General features: G+C 37.4%; 1 protein-coding gene across 6 annotated transcripts in view; it reads left to right on the plus strand.

Moving 5' to 3' along the window:
- Positions 1-20,238, plus strand: part of Ralgapa2 (Ral GTPase activating protein catalytic subunit alpha 2) — a 325,786-nt gene that overhangs the window by 212,200 nt on the left and 93,348 nt on the right. For all 6 annotated transcript variants that reach the window (XR_011706732.1, XM_027955724.2, XM_071608693.1 and 3 more), the window contains 2 exons: positions 2,401-2,556; positions 8,315-8,473. Coding sequence is in view for 5 of the 6 variants with exons in the window: in XM_027955724.2 (XP_027811525.2) it covers positions 2,401-2,556; positions 8,315-8,473 (315 nt within the window). In the remaining variant the exon portion in view is untranslated. The remainder of the gene's footprint in view (positions 1-2,400; positions 2,557-8,314; positions 8,474-20,238) is intronic.

The raw sequence follows: 20,238 nt of genomic DNA on the forward strand, positions 1-20,238 counted from the left end.
TGACTACCTAACTTTAAATCTGGCTTCAGTACCTCTATTTGAATAAAAAGTGTTCTCTAGTTCAGGAACTAGAGAACATTGAATTTGACATCTTCTATTAGTTGCTGTATACGTGAACTTTTAGTACTTTATACATGAACTTTTGTTTCCCCTTAACTTTCCACTTTGTATTTTTTCATTTGCTTTGTATCAAAACAGAATAGTCAGAGGGACTCACCGAGTCATAGGTGGTTTATAGTAAGAGAAAACAAATATGGGCAAGGAAACAATGGTTTGGGCCATGAAATGGAGCTTTTAGAGAACAAATCAATAACTTGGCAAATAAAAAGATGAAGGAAGAGTTGGATGAAGTCAAAAGTTGAAATGAAAATAAAATATAATAGCTATGGTGGCTTACCCATCAACTTTTTTCCCTAACATAGTTCCCCAGGATGATTGATAACTGAAAATTTTGTAGGTTTTTTTTATTTTTCTTCTTAAAAAATTGGGGGGTGGGCGCCACTGGGGATTGAACACAGGGATGCTTTATTTACCAGTGAACTATATCCCCAGCCCTTTTTAATTTTTTAATTTTGAGACAGAGTCTCGCTAAGTTGCTTAGAGCTTCACTAAGTTGCTGCTGCTTTTCTCAAACTTGTGATCCTCCTGCATCAGGGATTACAGGCATGCACTACAGCAGCCAGCTAAAAAATATATTCTCTCTCTCTTTCTCTCTCTCTCTCTCTCTCTCTCTCTCATACACACACACACACACACACACACACACACACACACACACACATATCTCTCTCCCCTAGAAACATAAGTCTAAAGGAAAATATTTCCCCAGAATATGAAGAGTTCAAGGTTGATAAAATGGAAATCAAAATATCTAAAATAATTTTCTTCCTTTTGTTTTGGTTTCCTAGTTATCTGTGGTAAGGAGAAACTCTGGGTACATAAGCACAGCTTATCTCTGAGAGTTCAGTGTTAGCAAGGGGACTCCTATAGAACTAGGGTCAGGGCAAGAGCACACCAAGGTTAGGATCATACGCTTTCTGAAGAGCCAAGTAGGTTTTAGTCTAAGAGCTATTGCACTTCCAATAAATCTTTGTTGTTCTTGCTGATAAGGTTACTTCTTATTTGTCATAGAATATATTTGTTGTTTAATTAATATAGTTTTTAAATCATACATTCTCAACTAAGAAAACAAAACATTAATCCAGAATGTATGTAGATTGTTATTTGGCACAGAAGAGACTTCTCTACTTCTTTCTTGTGTGTGAGTTTAGAAAAAATACTGAAAGAATGATAAAGAAGAATGATAAAGAAAGAATCATTGGTGACCCTGAGTCCCGGGAGCCCACCACACAGGGGAAACGGCTGTGTGTTGAAAGAAAAATGGGACAAGATAAAAGATGGTGTGTTGTAAAACCACACACAAGACTATACCTCCTAGCTAAAAAAACCATATCTTTCCCCCAGAGGTTTCCTCTTCCCCCAACAAATTAAAAAATTAGATTTAGGTACAAAGTGAGCATTCACACCATAACTTAAAATGAATTATGACTCATAAACTTTTGGCAATGGTATAAATTGTGATAACCCTTTGGAGAAACAGTTTAGTGATAGCTACTAAATTGTGTAATATCTGTACCCCTTGATACAACATCTTAGAAAAACACTCCTTTGAGTGTTCCGTCTGGTTTGAAAAAACAAAAAGCCCCACAAATCCATCAGTGGAGAAACTGTGTGTGTTTGTGTGTATATGTATTGGCCCCAGAGTGCAAGGTTCTTGGTGCTGGCATTCTGATATCCCATAGAGAAGCCATAAAATGCTTCTTTAAGTGAAAAGGTGAAGGTGTAATAAGATATTTTGAAAAAGAGAAAGAGACACCAAAATCACATACCTTTAGTTATAATATGTTGCTATGATTATTCTGGTTTATTAGTTATTGTTAATCTCTACTGTGCCTAATTTACAAATGAAACTTTATCAAAGGTATATAGGGGAAAATACTAGTGTATTGTAGGGTTTGGTACTGTTTGTACTTTTAGGTATCCACTGGGGGTCTTGGGACATAGCTCCCAAAGGTAAGTGGGGACTCCTGTGTATATTTGTATGCCTATATGGAAAAATTTAGAGAAATATATACCAAAAATAGGTACCAGAAAGTTAGAGAAATATATACCAGAACTTTGATAGTAGTTTTCTTTAGATATTCCATATTTAGGAATATGGAGCAATTTTAATTTTAATGTTCTTTGTTTCTTTAATATTTTAGCATTGGCTAATTTTGTTTTATATTGTAAGTTTGTATTCAAAAAGATATGAAGTGAAAATCATTTTTTTTTTTTTAAATTCACATTCACAACTCAATTTTGACCCTCAGTCTTTTCTTTCTATGTGATCTTTATTAGGTGGATCTCTCCACCCACTGTGGGTTCATGGGTGGCCTTCAGCGCAATGGCAGCACTGGTCAGACAGCCCCTTATTATGCTACCTCTACTGTGGAAGTGATTTTCCATGTTTCCACTCGGATGCCATCAGACTCAGATGATTCACTTACCAAAAAGGTAAGGGCCCTCATTGGGGACCATCCTTAGCTCCTCTGGTATATAGGGGAGGCCCTCTTAGGACGGGACTAAGACCAGGTCCTGAAGCTCTGAGACTGCTTTCCTTGGGACTCAACTTCAGTGTTGCTCTTCCCCAGGCTACACTTGTGGTGAATCTAAAATCCAACTTGGCACAAACTTAAGACCCAATATTAAGGATTAGGAAGAGGAAGGGTCTAAAATATTGCTATTTTGGGATCTTCTCTCATATTCATATCACCTGACAGAAAATAATATAGTTTACCTCATAAGCTGTTAAAGATTGCAATGTGTAATGGCCTTTGTGACAAAAGTATTAATGGTGCTCTGGGAAAGAAGCCCGCCACCACCACAGGCTTGCTAGGAGTGAGTTGGTAGCATCTGCCAAAATGAGGAATACAGATGAGCTGCTGCCTAGCCATCCATTTTTGCTGTTGGGTACCTTTCATTCTCCTTGAGCTTTGGCCCTATGGTCAGTTTTCCCTGTAATTCAAAGGAAACCTGGTGCCCCAAGTGAACTCACCCAGGGAAACATGGTCCTTTACCTTCCAACCACCAGGCTGTTCACCTCAGGTGACCCTGTGTTAGGAGTGAAGAGCACCTTAATAGAAAAAATACTTTAGTCTGATAAGGAAGCCACTCCTGTAAGTTTCCAGATGAGAGAAACATCCCAGAACAGCTGTGATTTGTGCTCATCTGTTCTCATGCAAGGAACTGAGTATAGCACCTTAGGTGCTAAGACCAACAAATGGGGAGTCTAAGGATGGGGTTAGAGCCAGACTCTGCAGACAGGTGGACCTGAGCTCAAGTATGTGTTGAGTTATTTTATCCACCTGTGCCTGTTTTTCATCTATTAAATAAGATTAAAAGCAGAGCCTATGTCCCAGGGTAGTTGAGCAAAGTGAATGAGAGGATGCTCTGTAAAATTCAGCATGGTACGTGGTAAGATCTCTATGACCATCAGCCCTTGGCTTTGCCCATTGGTTTAACTGATTGTTTTCCCCTCCCCCATTAGTCAGATGAGCAATAGCTGATAGGTCCTACTGTACCTTTTATATTTTATTTCTCTGTGGTTTTGTTTTTTCACCATTGCAGCAACAGACATCTGGACTATGTACCTGGTATACATGAAGCAGTGCATGTGGGGTATCAAAACTCAAGTCATGGCTCAATCACAGAAAACTTTCATAGTGATCAAGTATCTCAGATGTGTGTAAAGCCTGATTTGCATTGAGAAACTTATCAGGCTTTCATCCCTCAGTCCCACATGGTTTAGTGTCTTTCAGAAAATGAGAGCCCCACAACAAAAGGTGTGGACCACATGCTGTTTCCCACAGGCATTGGAGGAACTACCTCCAAGTCTTAGGTTCTGATGGCTTCCCCTAGTGGAAGGGACTTCATCCCCTGGGACCTCTCTGGTATCTCAAAGTCTAGTGCAGCTTACTGAGCCCTGAAGGCATGATCATGTTTGTTTGTTTTTAAGTTGAGGTACCTTGTAAATTTATGCTACTCTGCAAATGTGTCACCATATTCTATTAATTTTCTTATGGTAGAAAGCTATTTTGTTAAAAGATAACAAACTATTTTGAAGGTATTTCTTTAAGTAAAGAGGCATGGTTTTGTTTTGTTTTTATGAGAAAAGACATACTGTTTTCTTGACCAAAATGTCATGCTATAAATAATGTTCCAAGTCTTGGCCTGGTTGAAAGATTCCCTACTATAATAATCAAAATTCAGCTGATACCTTTTGCAGCTCTAAGGTTTAGCATCATTAGCAATAAACTCTCTACAACAGGATGTCTCACAGCTAGACTAAAAATCATAGTAACAAAGGCTCACAGTTCCTTGTCTTATTCTAACTAAATTGTTCCTAACAGCTTAAAAATGAGCTGCAAAATTCTAAAGTGATTCATGCTCTCTTCTGCCCCTGTCATGGGGGGACTTTTTCAATTCTGCAATCCGGTTGCAACCCCATACTGAACTCTTGATCCTTCACTGCAGATATTTGTTAGCTCTAGCTAGATTAGATTTTTCACAGCTAATCTAACTGCTGTAGGGGTTTGCAGAGTGGGGACAGAGCTGTGCTATTGGATTTGTCCAATTCATTTGACTCCAGGACTATAATTGCACTTATGTCTTACAAGGCTTTTATAGCCTCAGGCTGGCCAGCCGCATAAAAAACAAATTGGCAGTGATACAGTACGAGTGAAAAGGGATGAAAGGCCCACATTATCAGTCTCCAGGCAGTGCTGTTCTGGCAGGAAGTTTCTTGGTTAATTTACAAATAAAACTTAGATTTTAGGATGGGCACACTGTCAGCTGAACAATGGGGATGTCAGGCTTGACTGTTACTTAGTAAAAGTAGCAGCCGGGCCCACTGAGGAGCAGGAATTCTTCAATCAAACAGACGACTCCTTCTGGAGCCAGCTGGCGATGTAATGCAATTAGTAGGGAAAGGAGGTCAGCCTATTAGGTGTGGACCATGACCAGTGTCACCAGTGGCGTGCAGCCTGGCAGCAGCAGGCACAATGGCTCGGGTGGAGGGACTTTAGAACTCTATCAAGACAAGAAGTGGCAGCACATGGGCTTGATTTCTTGAGACTGAAGAAGTGGGCATTTGTTGTAAGCCCAATGAACATTAGGGCTTTCTGCAGTCTGTTGTGCAGTGGAAGCAAGGACCAGTGTGAATGCCAGCTCCATGCCAGTAGGAGACTCATCAGTCTCCCCCTGAATCACACACACATCAGATCAACTTGACTTGTGTGCCCTGAGCCGAATGGCAGGTGGGTTTCTAATTGGAGGGCCCCTAATCAAAACTCTGCAAAACTCACAAAGTAACATACTAAAATCTCCTTTAAATAGAGTAAGACTTTAAGGTTTCTAGGGTTTTTGTTATGTTATAACATGGTGAACACTTTGTCCAGATCAATTTTATTTGTCTTACCTACTTGTGTTCTTGTCATAGGCAGAAGAGGGTGTAATTTTGCTTTATGCTCTAGATTTATCAGCCAATTGGTCCCATGGCCTTAGCTTTTAGTTTTGTGATTTAGTTAATTAAATTGTAATGCTTCCAGAAGTCTGAGGTGCATGACATTGAAAGCAGCACTGAAATGATGAGTACTGCATTATTATCGCACAAAAACAGCTCCTCCTAAATTATAGAATCACCACACTAGAAGGAAGGGTCTATTAGTGGGATACTAATCCCCTGTGTTGTGGCTCTAGAATACAGTTGCAAATAAAATTAGGAGAGGCTTACTTGGGTTATGTGATTGAGTAACCAGTTTATAAAGGAGAGAGTAACAGCGAAATTTCAGCAATCACTGTTATCACTTCAGTTACAGTGGATCAAAGAGCTACACAGGTATTAGATGCTGGCATCCAGAGTAACATCCCAAGTTTTTGGTAGGTGAGCTGTTCCCATTCAGATGTTTGTGCCATTGTTATACCAATGGGTCCCAATGTCACCATCTTTTCAGGATGAGGGCTGCAGTTCTGAGCTCCAGAACAACCCCATTTCTCAAGATTAACTTCTAATGCTCCAAATTCCTGTCAGAGTTTCAGTTAGATACTATGCGCATTTCTCTTAAAATGTGGAAACCTGCCTATCTTGCTTGTGTTGTTGACAGTGTTGGCTGCTGTGTTTTTACTCTAAAAAGAATTAGTTGTAGGAGTCTGTTGTAAGGTCCTCACATAGTTTATTAAGAAGGAGAAAGAAGGCGAAGGTATAGTATCTAAGATGGAAGTAGAGCTTGGGTGTAGCTCAGGGGAACAGCACTTGCCTAGCAAATGTGAGGCCCTGGGTTTGATCTCCATTCACTATAAAACAATGAAATGAAATAATGATGGGAATGAAGTGAGATGTCCAGGGTTACCAGGGCTATTATGAGAATTCAGTGTTGTCTTTTTTGTTTGTTTGTTTTTTGTTTTTAAACTATTTGTGTAATGGGCTGGATATGCCTTTTGCCTGCTCTTATTTTAGCTATAATATTTGTGAGGGGGCTGTGGGAGAGTGGGGAAAGAAGAAAAAGATGTACTGTAATTTTGAATTTAGAAAGTCATCATCTACATCAAGTGTTCAACTCCTGCAATTGCACTTGTCCTAGAGCCCATCCTCAGACACAATAGAATCATGCACCCTCAGTGTAGGTATGAAGGGACAGATGCAGATATTTTTTAAGTAATGACTTGTACAGTCATTCCCAGAAGTATGAGAGAGTGAAGAATAAGCAGACATCACAGCAAACAACTTCCCTTTGTAACCTTATAAATAGAAGAGAGGCCACATTAGAGTCACCTTGGATTTTCCCTTTGTGGCCAAATAGACTGTAAAGAAAATAGTATTTATTCTAACATGTTTTAAATACAGAGTATTCCAGAGTATCTTTTTTTTTTTTTTGGTCTGAGACAAGACTGAAACACAATATCTCTATTTGGTCACTTTTGATGTTCCACTATTAGATAAGAAAACAAACAAACAAAAAAATGCTTGTTTGTGTTGATAGGTAATGTCCTGCTGCTGCTGCAAGTCAGAAACAGAAACTTCACCGGTCACAGTGGGTGTCAAAAGGACTTTCACCAGTCAGCCTTCAGTTTTAGAATTCAGTTTGGTCCAACATTTTTATCTTTATAACCTAGTTTTTTTTTTTTTTTTTTTTTTTAGTCATGCTTTCAGGCTTCTCAACTGATGTCATATGCAGTGTTCTCCAGCTTGGTAGAGTGTGATTATCACTCAGGAGATTTACCAAGAGTATTCTTGGCTTTAACAAGAGTTGGACCCTGGAAAAACTCTCAGAGGGTCCTTTCCTGGACCTATCTGCTAAGGCCTCTTCAAAATGACTAGAAGTCTGTGATTTGTTTGGGGACTTTATAGACCCTTTATGTATGAGATGATAAAACAAGTGGGCAAAACTGCTTGAGTGATGGCAACAAAGCAGCTTTTGGTGTAGACTTAGATATCCAGGGAACAGAACAAATACTCTGAACCAGAAGCTCCAGCCAACGTTCCCAGGCCCACTCCACATGTATTGTTCACGCAACCTTGAATAGGCACAACCTTTGACTTCTTGAGCACATGGTTCCTCCTGGTAAGAGGAGATAAAGATGGTGTAGTATACCTGAGAGAGTTAGTGGGAAGATTAAACACACTGTCTGTATGATAAGGAGCTTTGTCAATGCTAGGTTCTAGTGTTCCTATGAAATTTAATTAACATTTATTAGTTTCCTAAATAAAGATAATTTTATATGTTCTTTTTCTTAAAGATTTGTCACAAGACTAGTTTCTTTTATGTTTTTTAACAATTGTGTTATAATGCCTTATATTCTCTTATGTTTATATTCTTATTTTGTTAATAACCATTAAGAGGCTAATGTAATATGGATTAAAAAACTCGTATCATTAATTGTTTTTGAAACATACTCAGCCATATAAAGCATATGGCTTCAATGCAGAGGTACAATTCCATTTAAAAAATCCTTGAAAAGGTCTTGGGCCCATCCAGCCCACAACACATCCTCAGTGCTTGGATATGATTCTTAGTACCATATGTATTTCATAGAAGGTAAGTGGTATTTTCACAGAATTGTGCTTTTTAAAATCCTCGTAGAAGACTTCAGTGTTGTAGCCTTTTAGGTAGTAAAAGTTTTTTCCTCTGTGTTTTATAATTCAATTTGTAAACCATGACCCCTCATAAACTACTGTTATCACCTTGATTAATAAAGAGCCAATTTGCTGTTGCAGCTCCGTCACTTGGGGAATGACGAGGTCCACATTGTCTGGTCTGAACACTCCAGGGACTACCGCAGGGGTATTATCCCAACCGCCTTTGGAGATGTTTCAATCATTATTTACCCAATGAAGAATCACATGTTCTTTATAGCCATAACGAAGAAACCTGAGGTATGTTTTCTCCACGTTGTTGCCCAGACCATTTATCATATAATTCACTGTCTCAAAACATATGATAATGTTAAAGGGGACTTTTTTCCCAACTGCTAGATTTTTTACATATCTCCAAATTATATGTGCCATATAAGAATTTAATATGAATTGGGATTTGCAAAGTATCTTTCATTATAAGCACAAAATTCCATATTGTATTACCAGGCCTATGAAAATCAAAGAAATTTATGATTTTTAAAAAAATATCTTGTTTTGAAAATTTTGTAATTTAAAAGATTATAATTTTAAATTTTGGACACATTGATTAATAATAACAGTTGAAGAAAGCCCATTTTCACAACTAGCATTTTAGGGATAAATGTGGATATAGAATCCAACTTTGTCTGACGAACCTGGACTGTGCTAAGAGAGGTCAGTCCTGAAGGATAGCAGCCATGTCTGCAAAGAGACTTAGCCTCTACAGCAGAGCCCATGTGATGGGTATTAACAATCGAAGCACCTTATCACAGAATCAATTCAGCCATGTCTGTTGGTATTGATCACCAGAATGGCTGGAACAATCCAATGGTCTGGATCCCATGTACTAAATTGGCTGCAGTTTTCATCCTTATCATGCCTTTAGTGGTATTTTAACAGTGCTTTATACAGTGATTTATTTTGGTTTTGTAATTATTAAGATGTTTTTAAAAATTTTTAAATTAAACATTTAGCATATTAAACCCACTCCTTAAGAAAAATGACCTCTATTTTTCAGTTTGATATTAAATATAATTTTTATTTTCATTCTAAATTATTCTCCTGAAGGAGATCAAACTTACCATTCTAAAAGCTGTCTATTTTTAATATTCAAAATAATAAATCACTGAAATTTATTGTTCAAATTGATTTCAAATCTAAATTGTTACATTTGTAAGGGTTAAATAAGCTAATAAGGAAAAAGTGCTTCAAACTGTACCTGGTCCAGAGAAAAAGCTACTTTGTTAGCTGTTGTTGTAATTGTTATATCATTATCATTTCTATTGGTATTTTTTGTTACTCTCACAGGAATAAAATCAATAATGAATTCCAAGTTTAACACGTAGATTAATTCTCAAACTAGGTAAATGTGGGTCAGTTCCCACCAGGAAAGTCCCACTGTGGCTGATTCACAGCCTGATATAAGGAGAACTCTTTTTTATTCATGGAATAAAGATGCCAAAATTTTACATTGAATATTTGTATTATCTTTACTTGAGAGATATGAAGTTTGTGTATGTTTTCAGTCATACTATAAGGAAATGGCATGGTACTCACATTTTTATTTGTTCACAAAAAGCACTACTTTAATTTTAAGAATTAAAGTGAAAATTTTAATATTACAGAACCAATAAATTTAGTATTTTGTAGCTTTCCAAACTAGAAAATATGTTTCTTTAATATTTAATTTGGATTAACTGGCTTTATTAATTCATTTTTCAATATGCCCTCTAGAAATGTCATTTAATGTCCTTAAAATGTTGTCTTTATTTTTGAAATAAATAACACAAAAGGCATTTCAATTTTCTTAATAGTGTCAAGGTGATTTTTTAAAAAGTAGTATAAAATGCATAAAAGCAATCTTTAACATACCTTTTAAAATTTCCTACAAAATGTGTGTAAATTTTATAAATTTGGTCATAAATTCTGACAAGGATGAATTGAGCAAATTGCTTTCTTAGTATTTTAATTCAAAAAGCCTAAAGGGAAGAAGAGAATAATGGGCAACTGGAAATTTAGTGTTATCCCTACATTTAAAGTACAAACCATTACAATGTAATAAAATTAATCCAGACATTTCCAGGGCAAGTGTGGCTGACCTTTTGTTCACCAACCACTGACCCCAGGGTGAATGCAAGAGGCTTTCGGAGGGAAAGTCTGTTTGTTTGGCTTCAGTCCCTGGTATTTAAATTGCATTCCCTAATCAAATGAAAAGGCTGTCCTCTCTATCAGGTTACAGAATCCATGGCAACATTTGGCCTTTTATATCCATAATGTTAGCCTTTTTGTTTGCATCTAAGTAGAGACACCTGGAGCAATGTTAACATTAACCGATTTAGCATTAATAGCTTCATTATATAAGAATTTCTGATCAGATAGCTGTTACTTTTGTTATATTGCTTCAGCTTGTATTGTTGTCATTTTTTATCTCCCTGCTTGGCAACCAGGCAATGATTTGCAAATTTTTTTTGTCTTGATTAATTAAGCAATATAATTATCAGTAACCGTGATGCAGTCTTTGCTCAACAAAGCTTCTAAGAGAAAACAATGGTAAGTCTGTTAGTATGAATGCATTCCACGCGTCCCAGATGCATGAGGATATTATGGACAATGAGGGGAAAGGCCGCCTGTGAGCTAGGACAAAGGGTGCCACGCAGACTCTACACACTGCACATACCGCCAGGGACATGCTGCGGGCTCCCTGGGACACAGCCGCCTCGTTAGATTACAGCTAGTCAGCAGAGATTAATTCTCAGCCATTTGGTGCAATAATTTACCCATTCCCCAGTCTTTTAACTAGTGCTCTGTACTATAGAAGTGAAGGCTTTGTACTCAAAAGGTTTATTTAACCTCGCCTACTTTTACATGTCTCCACCAAAATCATTATTTTTGTCTAGAGATTGTAATGATGCAGCTGGTTGAAGTTGAGGAATATTCCTTTTAGGAAGACAGCCTATATGTAAGTTTCAGAAATAGTAGGCGGAGTCAAAGGCTTTCTCATAGCACCTGTGTATTTCATCTGAAGACAGTATGATCTGGTGGTCTAAATATATTTATTTTACTGATCTCTGGTCAACCATACTTCTCTCAGAATGATTTTAATCCTTTTTTAGGAGAGGGGGGAACCTCATCAGTAAACAAAAGTCCTGCTTATTGGATAGAGTCATGCATATTCAAATTGTACTTTCATTCACTCAGTCTCATTAATAGCGTATATAATAATGTAGGGCTATTTGTAATACAAGCTCACAGGCAGCATTGCTTCCAAGTCCTTTGAAATTCAACATATTTTGCTTTTTTCATTCCATACACCTCCCTTAAATATACAAATTATGTGCCTGGCAGAATTGGCCTCTTAATAATATACAGCATTTGTGAAATGTTATGTTGAATTGTGAGTGTGCTTGTGGGAGTACATAAACCCCTCACGGCTGAAGGGGCCTGCTTACTTTTTGAGCATTGTATTGAACTCCTTTTTTAAAATTTTTTTTAAAGCAGCATGCTTTGAAGCATCATTTCATTGTTAAATCACTTTCAAAGTAAATCTGTTTCTATAAATATTGACACAGTTGTCCTTTGGTCAAAATGCATTATTGTCAGACTTAGGGGGTTTTTTTCCTACTTGTGTTACCAAGTCAGCTATCCAGGGAAGGCTGGCATGTGTGGCAGAAAGTAAGTGACTTTAAGGGGTTTGTGAAAATGTCCCATTCATTTTTTAGGAAAATAATTCACAAAGCCCCCTCACTACAGTAAGTACCCATATTGCTTTCCCTATCTTTCAATGTCTAGAAGGCGATATCGGTGTTTATATAGTGTTTGCCTTTATGAATTTGTGAGAGTTGTGGTATTTGGGGTCATATTTATCTCTGCCCTCATTAGTGACTGACTGGTAACCATCTGACCAAAGGAAAGATATTCTCAAGTAGCCTTGGCTAGGAATAAGACAAAAGGAAATTTTGGTAAAGAGTCCCTCCTCATCACCTCAACCAGAGTGTCACTTTTATAAATGAAAAATGAATTGATGTCCTCCACACTCTACTTACTCACCTTGGTAGATGTGGCATGGGAGAAAAAAATAATGATGATTCAATCATTTCTGAGAATATAAGAAGGAAAGGATAATAGAAGATGAGACCTCAACAATCCAATTCCAAGGCGGCCGCTAGGGGGTGGGTGTCTTGGGCAGGTCTCTGAATTTCTCTGGACCTTTGTTTTATCAACTGTAAAATTCAGGATAGGGATTAAGGCCTCTCTACAGTCCCTTCAGGGATTAAAAAGCTGATTGGGTTCTCTTGTCCTAGATGCCCAGAACTTTTCTTAATAGGGTTCTATCCAAATGATATCTGACCCTCTTGCAGCTTTGGCAATATTTGTATGTGTACGCACATGTACAGATACATAGTGGCCCTGGACATGTATCCCTCTTTAGGATGACACAGTCCAGGACCTTTTTCTGGAGCACACACCCAGAGATGCTGGCAGAAGGCTAATGTGCCAGAAGTCTCAAGACTACTTGCATGTATGAGGTCAAGAGGAGCCTAGTGTTGGTATTTGTGTTTGAAAGGAACTATTTTTAGGTTACTCATGTGGCCTCATTATATAAGGAGAGTATGTGACTTTGCAACACACTTATGTAAGTTTCTTTTTTTTTTATTTCAAATGTGTCGTTTTCTTAAATATCTATCCCAATCCCAACCAAATAACTTTTTTGAATTAAAAAATGAACTTTAAAATACTCTGGGGAATTCTAAGGGAAGTCAGTTAGCTTTTGAGTATACAAAGAAACATGTATTTGGAAAAGATAATTGAAAATTAGAATTTACTGAACAACTAAAATGAATTTTTGTGGTATGTTCTATTTTCATAATTTATTATTATTGTTATTAGCATTATTTTTAGTAAAGGAATGGCACTGGAAACTATATGAAAATGCATCTGTCATTTGCAGATGTTATATTAAAATCAAATATCTCTATAATTTATCACCACTTCTAGTTAGAGGAATTCTCTGGTTGCCAGGGATTTTTGTAATCCCTTTTGTCGAGTTTTTAAATGACTGAATCACCCATAAGCAGTTGCCAAAGAGTAATAAGGAACACTTATTTATATGATAAGCCTCAATATAGATGGAAGAAAATCTATTGCTTGTTAGTAATTACCTCCTAGCTCCTGTTTTATCTTTCACAATAATTCAGCTTTTGAGAATTCCTTCTCAATTGGTTTTCCTCAAAAGTTGGGTATCATTCTCCTGTTTCTTACGTGGATTTTGGCATCTGCAAGTTCTTCAGACCCCTTCTCATGCAGTTCCCACTCACAGGTGCACAGGCAGCAGGCTGTTCAACTGGAGTGTTAGGAGCATATAGAATTCCATTGTGAAAAGGAAGCTAGACCTGCTACCCTGGAATTAGAGAATTCGTTCTCAAGGATGTACTTTCTGAAATTTACTGATTTGTTGTTGTTAAGTTTTTTACTGTTTTTTGTTCTTCATGACTACTTTGATCAAAGCTCTACCTCACCAATTACTGGACTGCTTTTATTGAAGCCATAGCAAAGGAGCACTTATTTGTTTAAGAACATAATTTAAATAAACTTTGTAAAGCATGATGTTACTAAAGGTAGAAGGAGGAAAGTGTTCTCCTTTCTTATATTATTTATTTGTTTGTTTTTAGTTATCATTGTTAACTGGATTTGACAATACCAAGCAATTTTAGACCACACATGGCTCCTTGACTTTCCTCTTTGGAATTAAGATGGCCCCCTTTCCCCAAGATTTGTTACAAGTTGAGAGAACTCATTATTAGTCTTCCTTAGTAGAATGAACAGTATCATCCTTCTGTGCTCCCATTTGAGTTTCTTCTGGTCTGATTGCTTCCTCTGTGCTATAGGCAGTGATATCAAAATGGCCTTGCCTCATCTTTGTAAAACTATTCTTATTGGACAGTTTCTGGTTCAACTACTTACTTAAGGGCCATTTCCCTTATTAAAGTTTGGATTCTTGTCCTTGACACAAAGTCTAGCATGAAGCAGCCACAATTGCTCTAGCTTGCCTGCTTCCCAAGAGTATGACTACTGGATATTAACAAATCTGTTGTCTCTTCTCATGTTTATAGAATGAGATCTGTTGTGACTGTCTTTTGCTTCATGGAGATGACTGAAAGGCAGAGGTGAAAAGGTGATATAGGTACTGAGCAGGCTTCTGCTTCCATAGCTCTTCTTTTTGGTGGGTATGAGGAAATAATTCCACATAAAACACGAAGATTTTTAAAAACTACAAAGACTGGGCAGAGCCATTTTGATGTCCACTTTTCCCCCAGATTTGTTACAAGATGAGGATGGGAAGGAAGAGGCTACTTTAGTTCAGATAGGGGCTTTCCAATTTCCAGTCCCACCTGAAAGTACCTTGGCAGGCATCACTCCCATCCTCGCAACAAGAAAACAACAAAATGAAAGTCAACAACTCTTGTTGGATTCACCCTGGAATTGAAGTTTAGGGAAAACCCTTGACCCCAAATTGGAATGACAGACATGTAGATACAGAGAATTACAGCTTTCTAGAACAGAAGTCTAGGAGCAGAAACCCCTAGGGAATCAATAGCAGGATAGGAAAAGTTCAACTATAATTGACCAATTGCTATAGGTTTTTGGTATGGACAAGTCAAGTGAGTGAGGGACACTCCCTCTAGGAGCCCAATAGATTGTCATAATAAAGGCTAGAGGGAGAAAAAAAAAAAAAAATTCCTCATGCTTTGACAGAGGAGGGGAGAAGAATAGCTGTTTTCCAAAGCATTTTTTTTTTTCTTCTTAATGAAGCCTGCTCTCAAGAGAAACTGTTTTCACAGAGCCTGTCTGACCTGGAAGAAGGGAAATACTCAACTCTAGCTCAAACTAGACTTCCTATCTCACCTAAGTGAGGGCCACCAAAAAAAAAAAAAAAATCAACTGAGAAGTACTTGTGAAGGTCATGGCCAAGGGATACAGACTCACTAAAAGACCAAGATCTAATCCTAGATTCTAGAATGCACCTCTTCTTCCAAGTCTTTCAGATGTGTATTATGCAAAAGTCCTGTTGATGTAGGGGTAAGACAAAAAAAAAAAAAGCAAGGACATTCAAAGAAATTTTAGCTTCTGACACCTATATCAACAACTATGGAAAACAGTAAGGACAGCCTAAGTGCTAGCCAGAGAAATGTAAAATCTATTAAAGCCCAGTTTACTTCAGGTCCTCTTACCTGATATATCATATCTAGCTTTCACCAAAAAACTGCAAGGCATACTAAAAGACAAAAACCACAATTTGAAGAGAGAACAAGCATGAGAGCCAGACTCAGACTTAGCAAAGATTTGAGAATTATCAGACCAAGAATTTAAAATAATTATGATTAATATGCCAAGAACACTAATGAAAAAGTGACTAATGTAAGCAGATGTGGAAACTAAGAAATAATTAAAAGGAATGCTTAAAAACTGTATGACAGGAATAAAGAATGCATTTATCAGGCTTAGCTAACGTGGCTGAGGGAAGGAACTGTGAGTTTGAAGATGTATCGATAGAAACCTTGCAACTGAAATGCAGAGGAAAAATTTGGGGGAAAAAAGCATTGGAGACCTGTGAGATGTGGGACAATTGGGGAAAAAAAGTGTAACCTATACATATTGGGAATACAAGAAGGAGAAATAAGAAAACTTGAAGAAATGTTTGACATTATAATGTCAGAGAAATATTCAAAATTAATAGCAGAAACCAAACCGTAGATCCAAGAAAAACCTGGAGGATAAATACCAAAATATCTACATCTGGGCATATCATTTACTAAGTTGGGGGGGGGGGGACAAAGAAAAATCTTGAAAGAAGCCAAAGTAAAGAAAACTACTACAGAGGAGCAATGATAAGAATCACATAGGATTTCTCCTCAGAAGCCATGTAAACAAGGAGAAAAAGTAGAATGATATATATATAAAGTATCGGAAGAAAAGAAACCACTACTCTAGAATTCTGCATCTAGTGCAATTATCATTCAAAACTAAAAGAGACTTTCTCAAATAATCAAAATTTGAGGGAGTTTGTGTTCAGTCGACCTTGCAATTAATGTTAAATTTATCAAAAAGAAGAAACACATTTGCATAAAGAAAGGATGAGATTTAGAGAAGAAATAAATGAAGTTTATTATTTTTCTTATTCTTAATTAGCCTGATAGATAATAGTGTGTTCCAAGGGCAAAATCTCACTCAAGTGGATATGAGCCTTAAAAGTCTGAAGAAAGATATTACTGTGGCCAGTCATAGGAAACATGTCAAGTCAGCAAGTGTTCAATGATTAGAGTTAGGTAACGAATGACAGCAATATTACAAGGATGATAATGAGGAATTGGGAATGGTAATTCCACTGCCTTTGAGTAGTGTAGTGGTTTTTGAAAGTGGACTTGGGTTAGTTATAACAATATTTTCAAACTTACAACAGCCTCCAAAATTAGTTTTAAAATATGAATTATAATTGATATGCTATGAGAGAATTAAAAGTGGAATTGTATAAAAATACTCATTTAATACTAGAGAAGACAGAAAAGGAGTAAAAGACAAAAAAAAAGAAACAAAAATTAAAATACCAAAACATACTATAGATTAATCTAACTACATCAATAATTTCTTTACCTGTCAATGATTAAATACATTAATTAAAAGACAGAGGGCTGAAGGTGTAGCTCAGTGTTAGAGCACATGTATAGCATGAGCATACCCTGAGTTCAATCTCTAGCACCTAAAAATACCCAAAAAAAAAAAAATCAGGGTAGATTACCAATTACCTAAAACATAAAAAAGCCCAACTATGTTGTCTACCAGAAACCCTCTTTAACTATCAAGTTATAGTTTAAAACAGTAAAGGGATAAAGAAAGATTTATCATGCTAACACTAATCAAAGAAAGCTGGAGTAACTATTTTGATATAAGAGAGATGACTTCAGGCAAGGAAAATTATTAGAGATAGAATATTACATAATGATTCTGGTGGATGGAGAGGCTCCCTAGGGAGGTGACAACCAAGTTGATGCCTAATGGCAGACCAGCCCTCCCAGTAAGCATTAAGCAGAGAAGACAGAGAGGGCAACATCTCTAAGGTAGACATGAGCTTCAAGAGTCTGAAGAAAGACATCTGCTATGGCCAAAGTCTAAGGAGCAAAGAAAAAAGCTGGAGTAATCAAGAGTAGCAGGTTAGGTCCTGTAGAGCCTCCTGAACCACAGTGGAATTTCAGTACTAGTTTTGACCTTGGTGAGCTTGAGAAAAGCAGTAAGACTTCATCAGTTTTTCTGTAAAACTAGGATAAAGTGTGACCTCATAAAATCATTACAAGAATTACATGCTGTACATTGAGCACTGAGCTCAGAACGTCAGCCACAGCTATTGAATTTATCCCCCCAAATCAAATGTTTCTGGGCTTTTAAACCCCTTCTCTTCAATTCATTTGTTATTTTTCTTAATCTCATAACTAAATCAGAAACAGATCAGTTGTATATATGGGCCTTTTTAAGTGATCACCCTACTTTATAGATGTTGTATTGTTCCCCATGGGGACTTTCTCACCACTTGGAAATTATATTCTGTATCTAGCTCAGGCTCTTAAAAAATAGAGTGTAAATCTGTTTTCTCCTACCTTTCAGGAAACTAACCCAGATTCATTGAGCCATTTCCAGAGTGACCCCTCCTTAACACCACCCTACTAGTGCCCATGTAGAGCTATGTGCTCCTAGAGGACAGTACCCTGCCTCCTGCTTCCCATATTCTCTTCTGAGCCATAGAGCATATGAGAAGTGCTTATGTTAGTTCATGGATCCCTCAATGTTTCTGGCAAATGATACAGGTAGTATTGTTTCCCCCAACAGGAAAATTATTGTCTTTCAAAACAATTTTTAACAGCTTTATCTGTCACCCACTTTGATATCTCACACATAAATACACAAGTTCAAACACACTATCTCAATTCATAATTCCTATGGGATTGTGAACTTCCCAAAGGGGAAACCATGTCTAGCTCTCAAATCATAGCTCTCAGAGGTGGAGGGTCCCATACAGATGCTGTGTTCCCACCTTACCCAAGAAGCTCCTAACAGAGTCCCAACCTGGGCCTGTGTACTCATATCCCTGGAGCATAGGAGCAGCTCAAGGTCTGTGCAGGACTCTTGATTACCCGGAATCATTCCTTTCCCTTTTGACCTCTCATTTTGCTGCTTCATTCTTTCCAATCTGTTATTCGATTCTTTCATTGTTCATTGTTTGTTTTAACTCTGTGATTGTTTTAGGTTTCCTTAGGTCAGATATGAAGGAAGCCTTGTTGTTCATGGTTCTAATGAAGTACCCACCAAGAAGTTCCATTTTCCTAATGCTGAACACAAGACTCAGGAGTTGGTCATGGTTTCCCTGGTGTGTGGTGCTGCTTTCCAATCTTTCCCCAGTGTGTTGTTAGCAACCACAAAGATGTGTCCTTCAGTATGATGTTCCAGGACCTGATACTAATGGAGTCTTGATGGATGGTCCTGATCTTTTATAGATGAGACAGTTCTCATTTGGAGCAACTGGAGTTGAGCTTGCCTGGGGGAATATCTTTGAACAGGAATTTACATGGAAAGCAGCCTTGACCTGCTCAACCCACTGGCTACTCTTTGCATGCTCATTCTTCAGTGTGTGTAAAAGCTCCTCACAGTTTCTTTCCTTATTGACCTCTTAATCTATAATTATTTTCCAATTCACTGTTGCAATATTTCTTACCATTTACATTGATCATTTCTTAGAGATCATGGTCATTATTACAATTACTGTTGACCTCACAGACCCTTTCTGTACATCCATTATTCTGTGATATGCACCCAAATTTTCCTCCTAGCTTAAAAACATGTAGTCTTCCCTGCCTGGCTGGGCCATTTTGGTCTCTGACCACCTAATTTGTAAGGAACACCTAAAAGTTAAATCTGCAGCCTCTATAGCTCTCAACACCCACCTATGCTTACAAGTGTGCCTTCAGCTCAGTCTTGCCTTTGAATAAATATTGGGAACTTACAGGTTCTTAGTATTGCTTTCATTTGTATTACCAGAGCATGAAGTGGAACAGCCAGGGGTGGACGCACAGCAGCACAGTCATGAAAGTGGAATGATGATTGCTGCTAACATGTCAGATCCCATGTTGGCTGTCTTCAGCCTTATTCATCTCTCAGTGGCACTTATGCTTCATGCATTTCCAAGATATCCATTGCAGAGGTTCCCATTCCTCTCAAATCCACAATCTAGGCCTATTCACTTTCCTCCCTTCTGTTAGTGGCCTACTTCTGACCTCCCACTTTGCTTTAGGGAGTTCCTCATGAGTTGTGCATACCTTTGCCCAGTTCTTTCCACAGTCTTCTCTTTATTTACCTGTCATGCTGTAGTTGGTAACTCTAGGCAGAGCTTTCATATAATACCAGTTGGTATTCAGCTAAATGGCATGTGTTTTGGGGAACACTACCTTAGCAAAAATACCGTTTCATTTTTGTTGTGCACCCTTTGCCAGGAGTGCACACCTCTTCTTACCATAAATCTTGGCCAACACCTACTGGTCATGACCACCTGTGACATGAAGCCTTCCCATTGCTTCCCTCAACTAGAACTCTCTGTGGCTTTGGAGTATTTTATTTGCACCCACCCTAAAGCTTCTTTTTTCTTTTTTCTTCCTTCTTGACTAGATAGTTTTATCTTCCCTGTGAGCTACTGATAGATAAGAACCTCAACTTATTCATCTCTATGTTCTTCCCCCATATCTCCTAACAGAATTTTGACTAAAAGAAGCAAATAAAAAACTAAAAAGATGACATGAAATTTCTGCCATTTTTGACCCAGAAAGATTCAATTTAGTCTTCAGAATTTTCAGGCAAAATGTTATAGTCCTCTGACAAACCATTTTTTTCACCAAAATTATCTTCTGATATTTTAGAAAATATATTTATACAATATAGATAAATATATTTCAAAATAAATACTCTTTTTCTCAGAAACTTGCCTTACA

Source organism: Marmota flaviventris, chromosome 2 (assembly GCF_047511675.1).
Source record: "Marmota flaviventris isolate mMarFla1 chromosome 2, mMarFla1.hap1, whole genome shotgun sequence".
In the NCBI taxonomy this organism is placed as follows: Eukaryota; Metazoa; Chordata; class Mammalia; order Rodentia; family Sciuridae; genus Marmota; species Marmota flaviventris.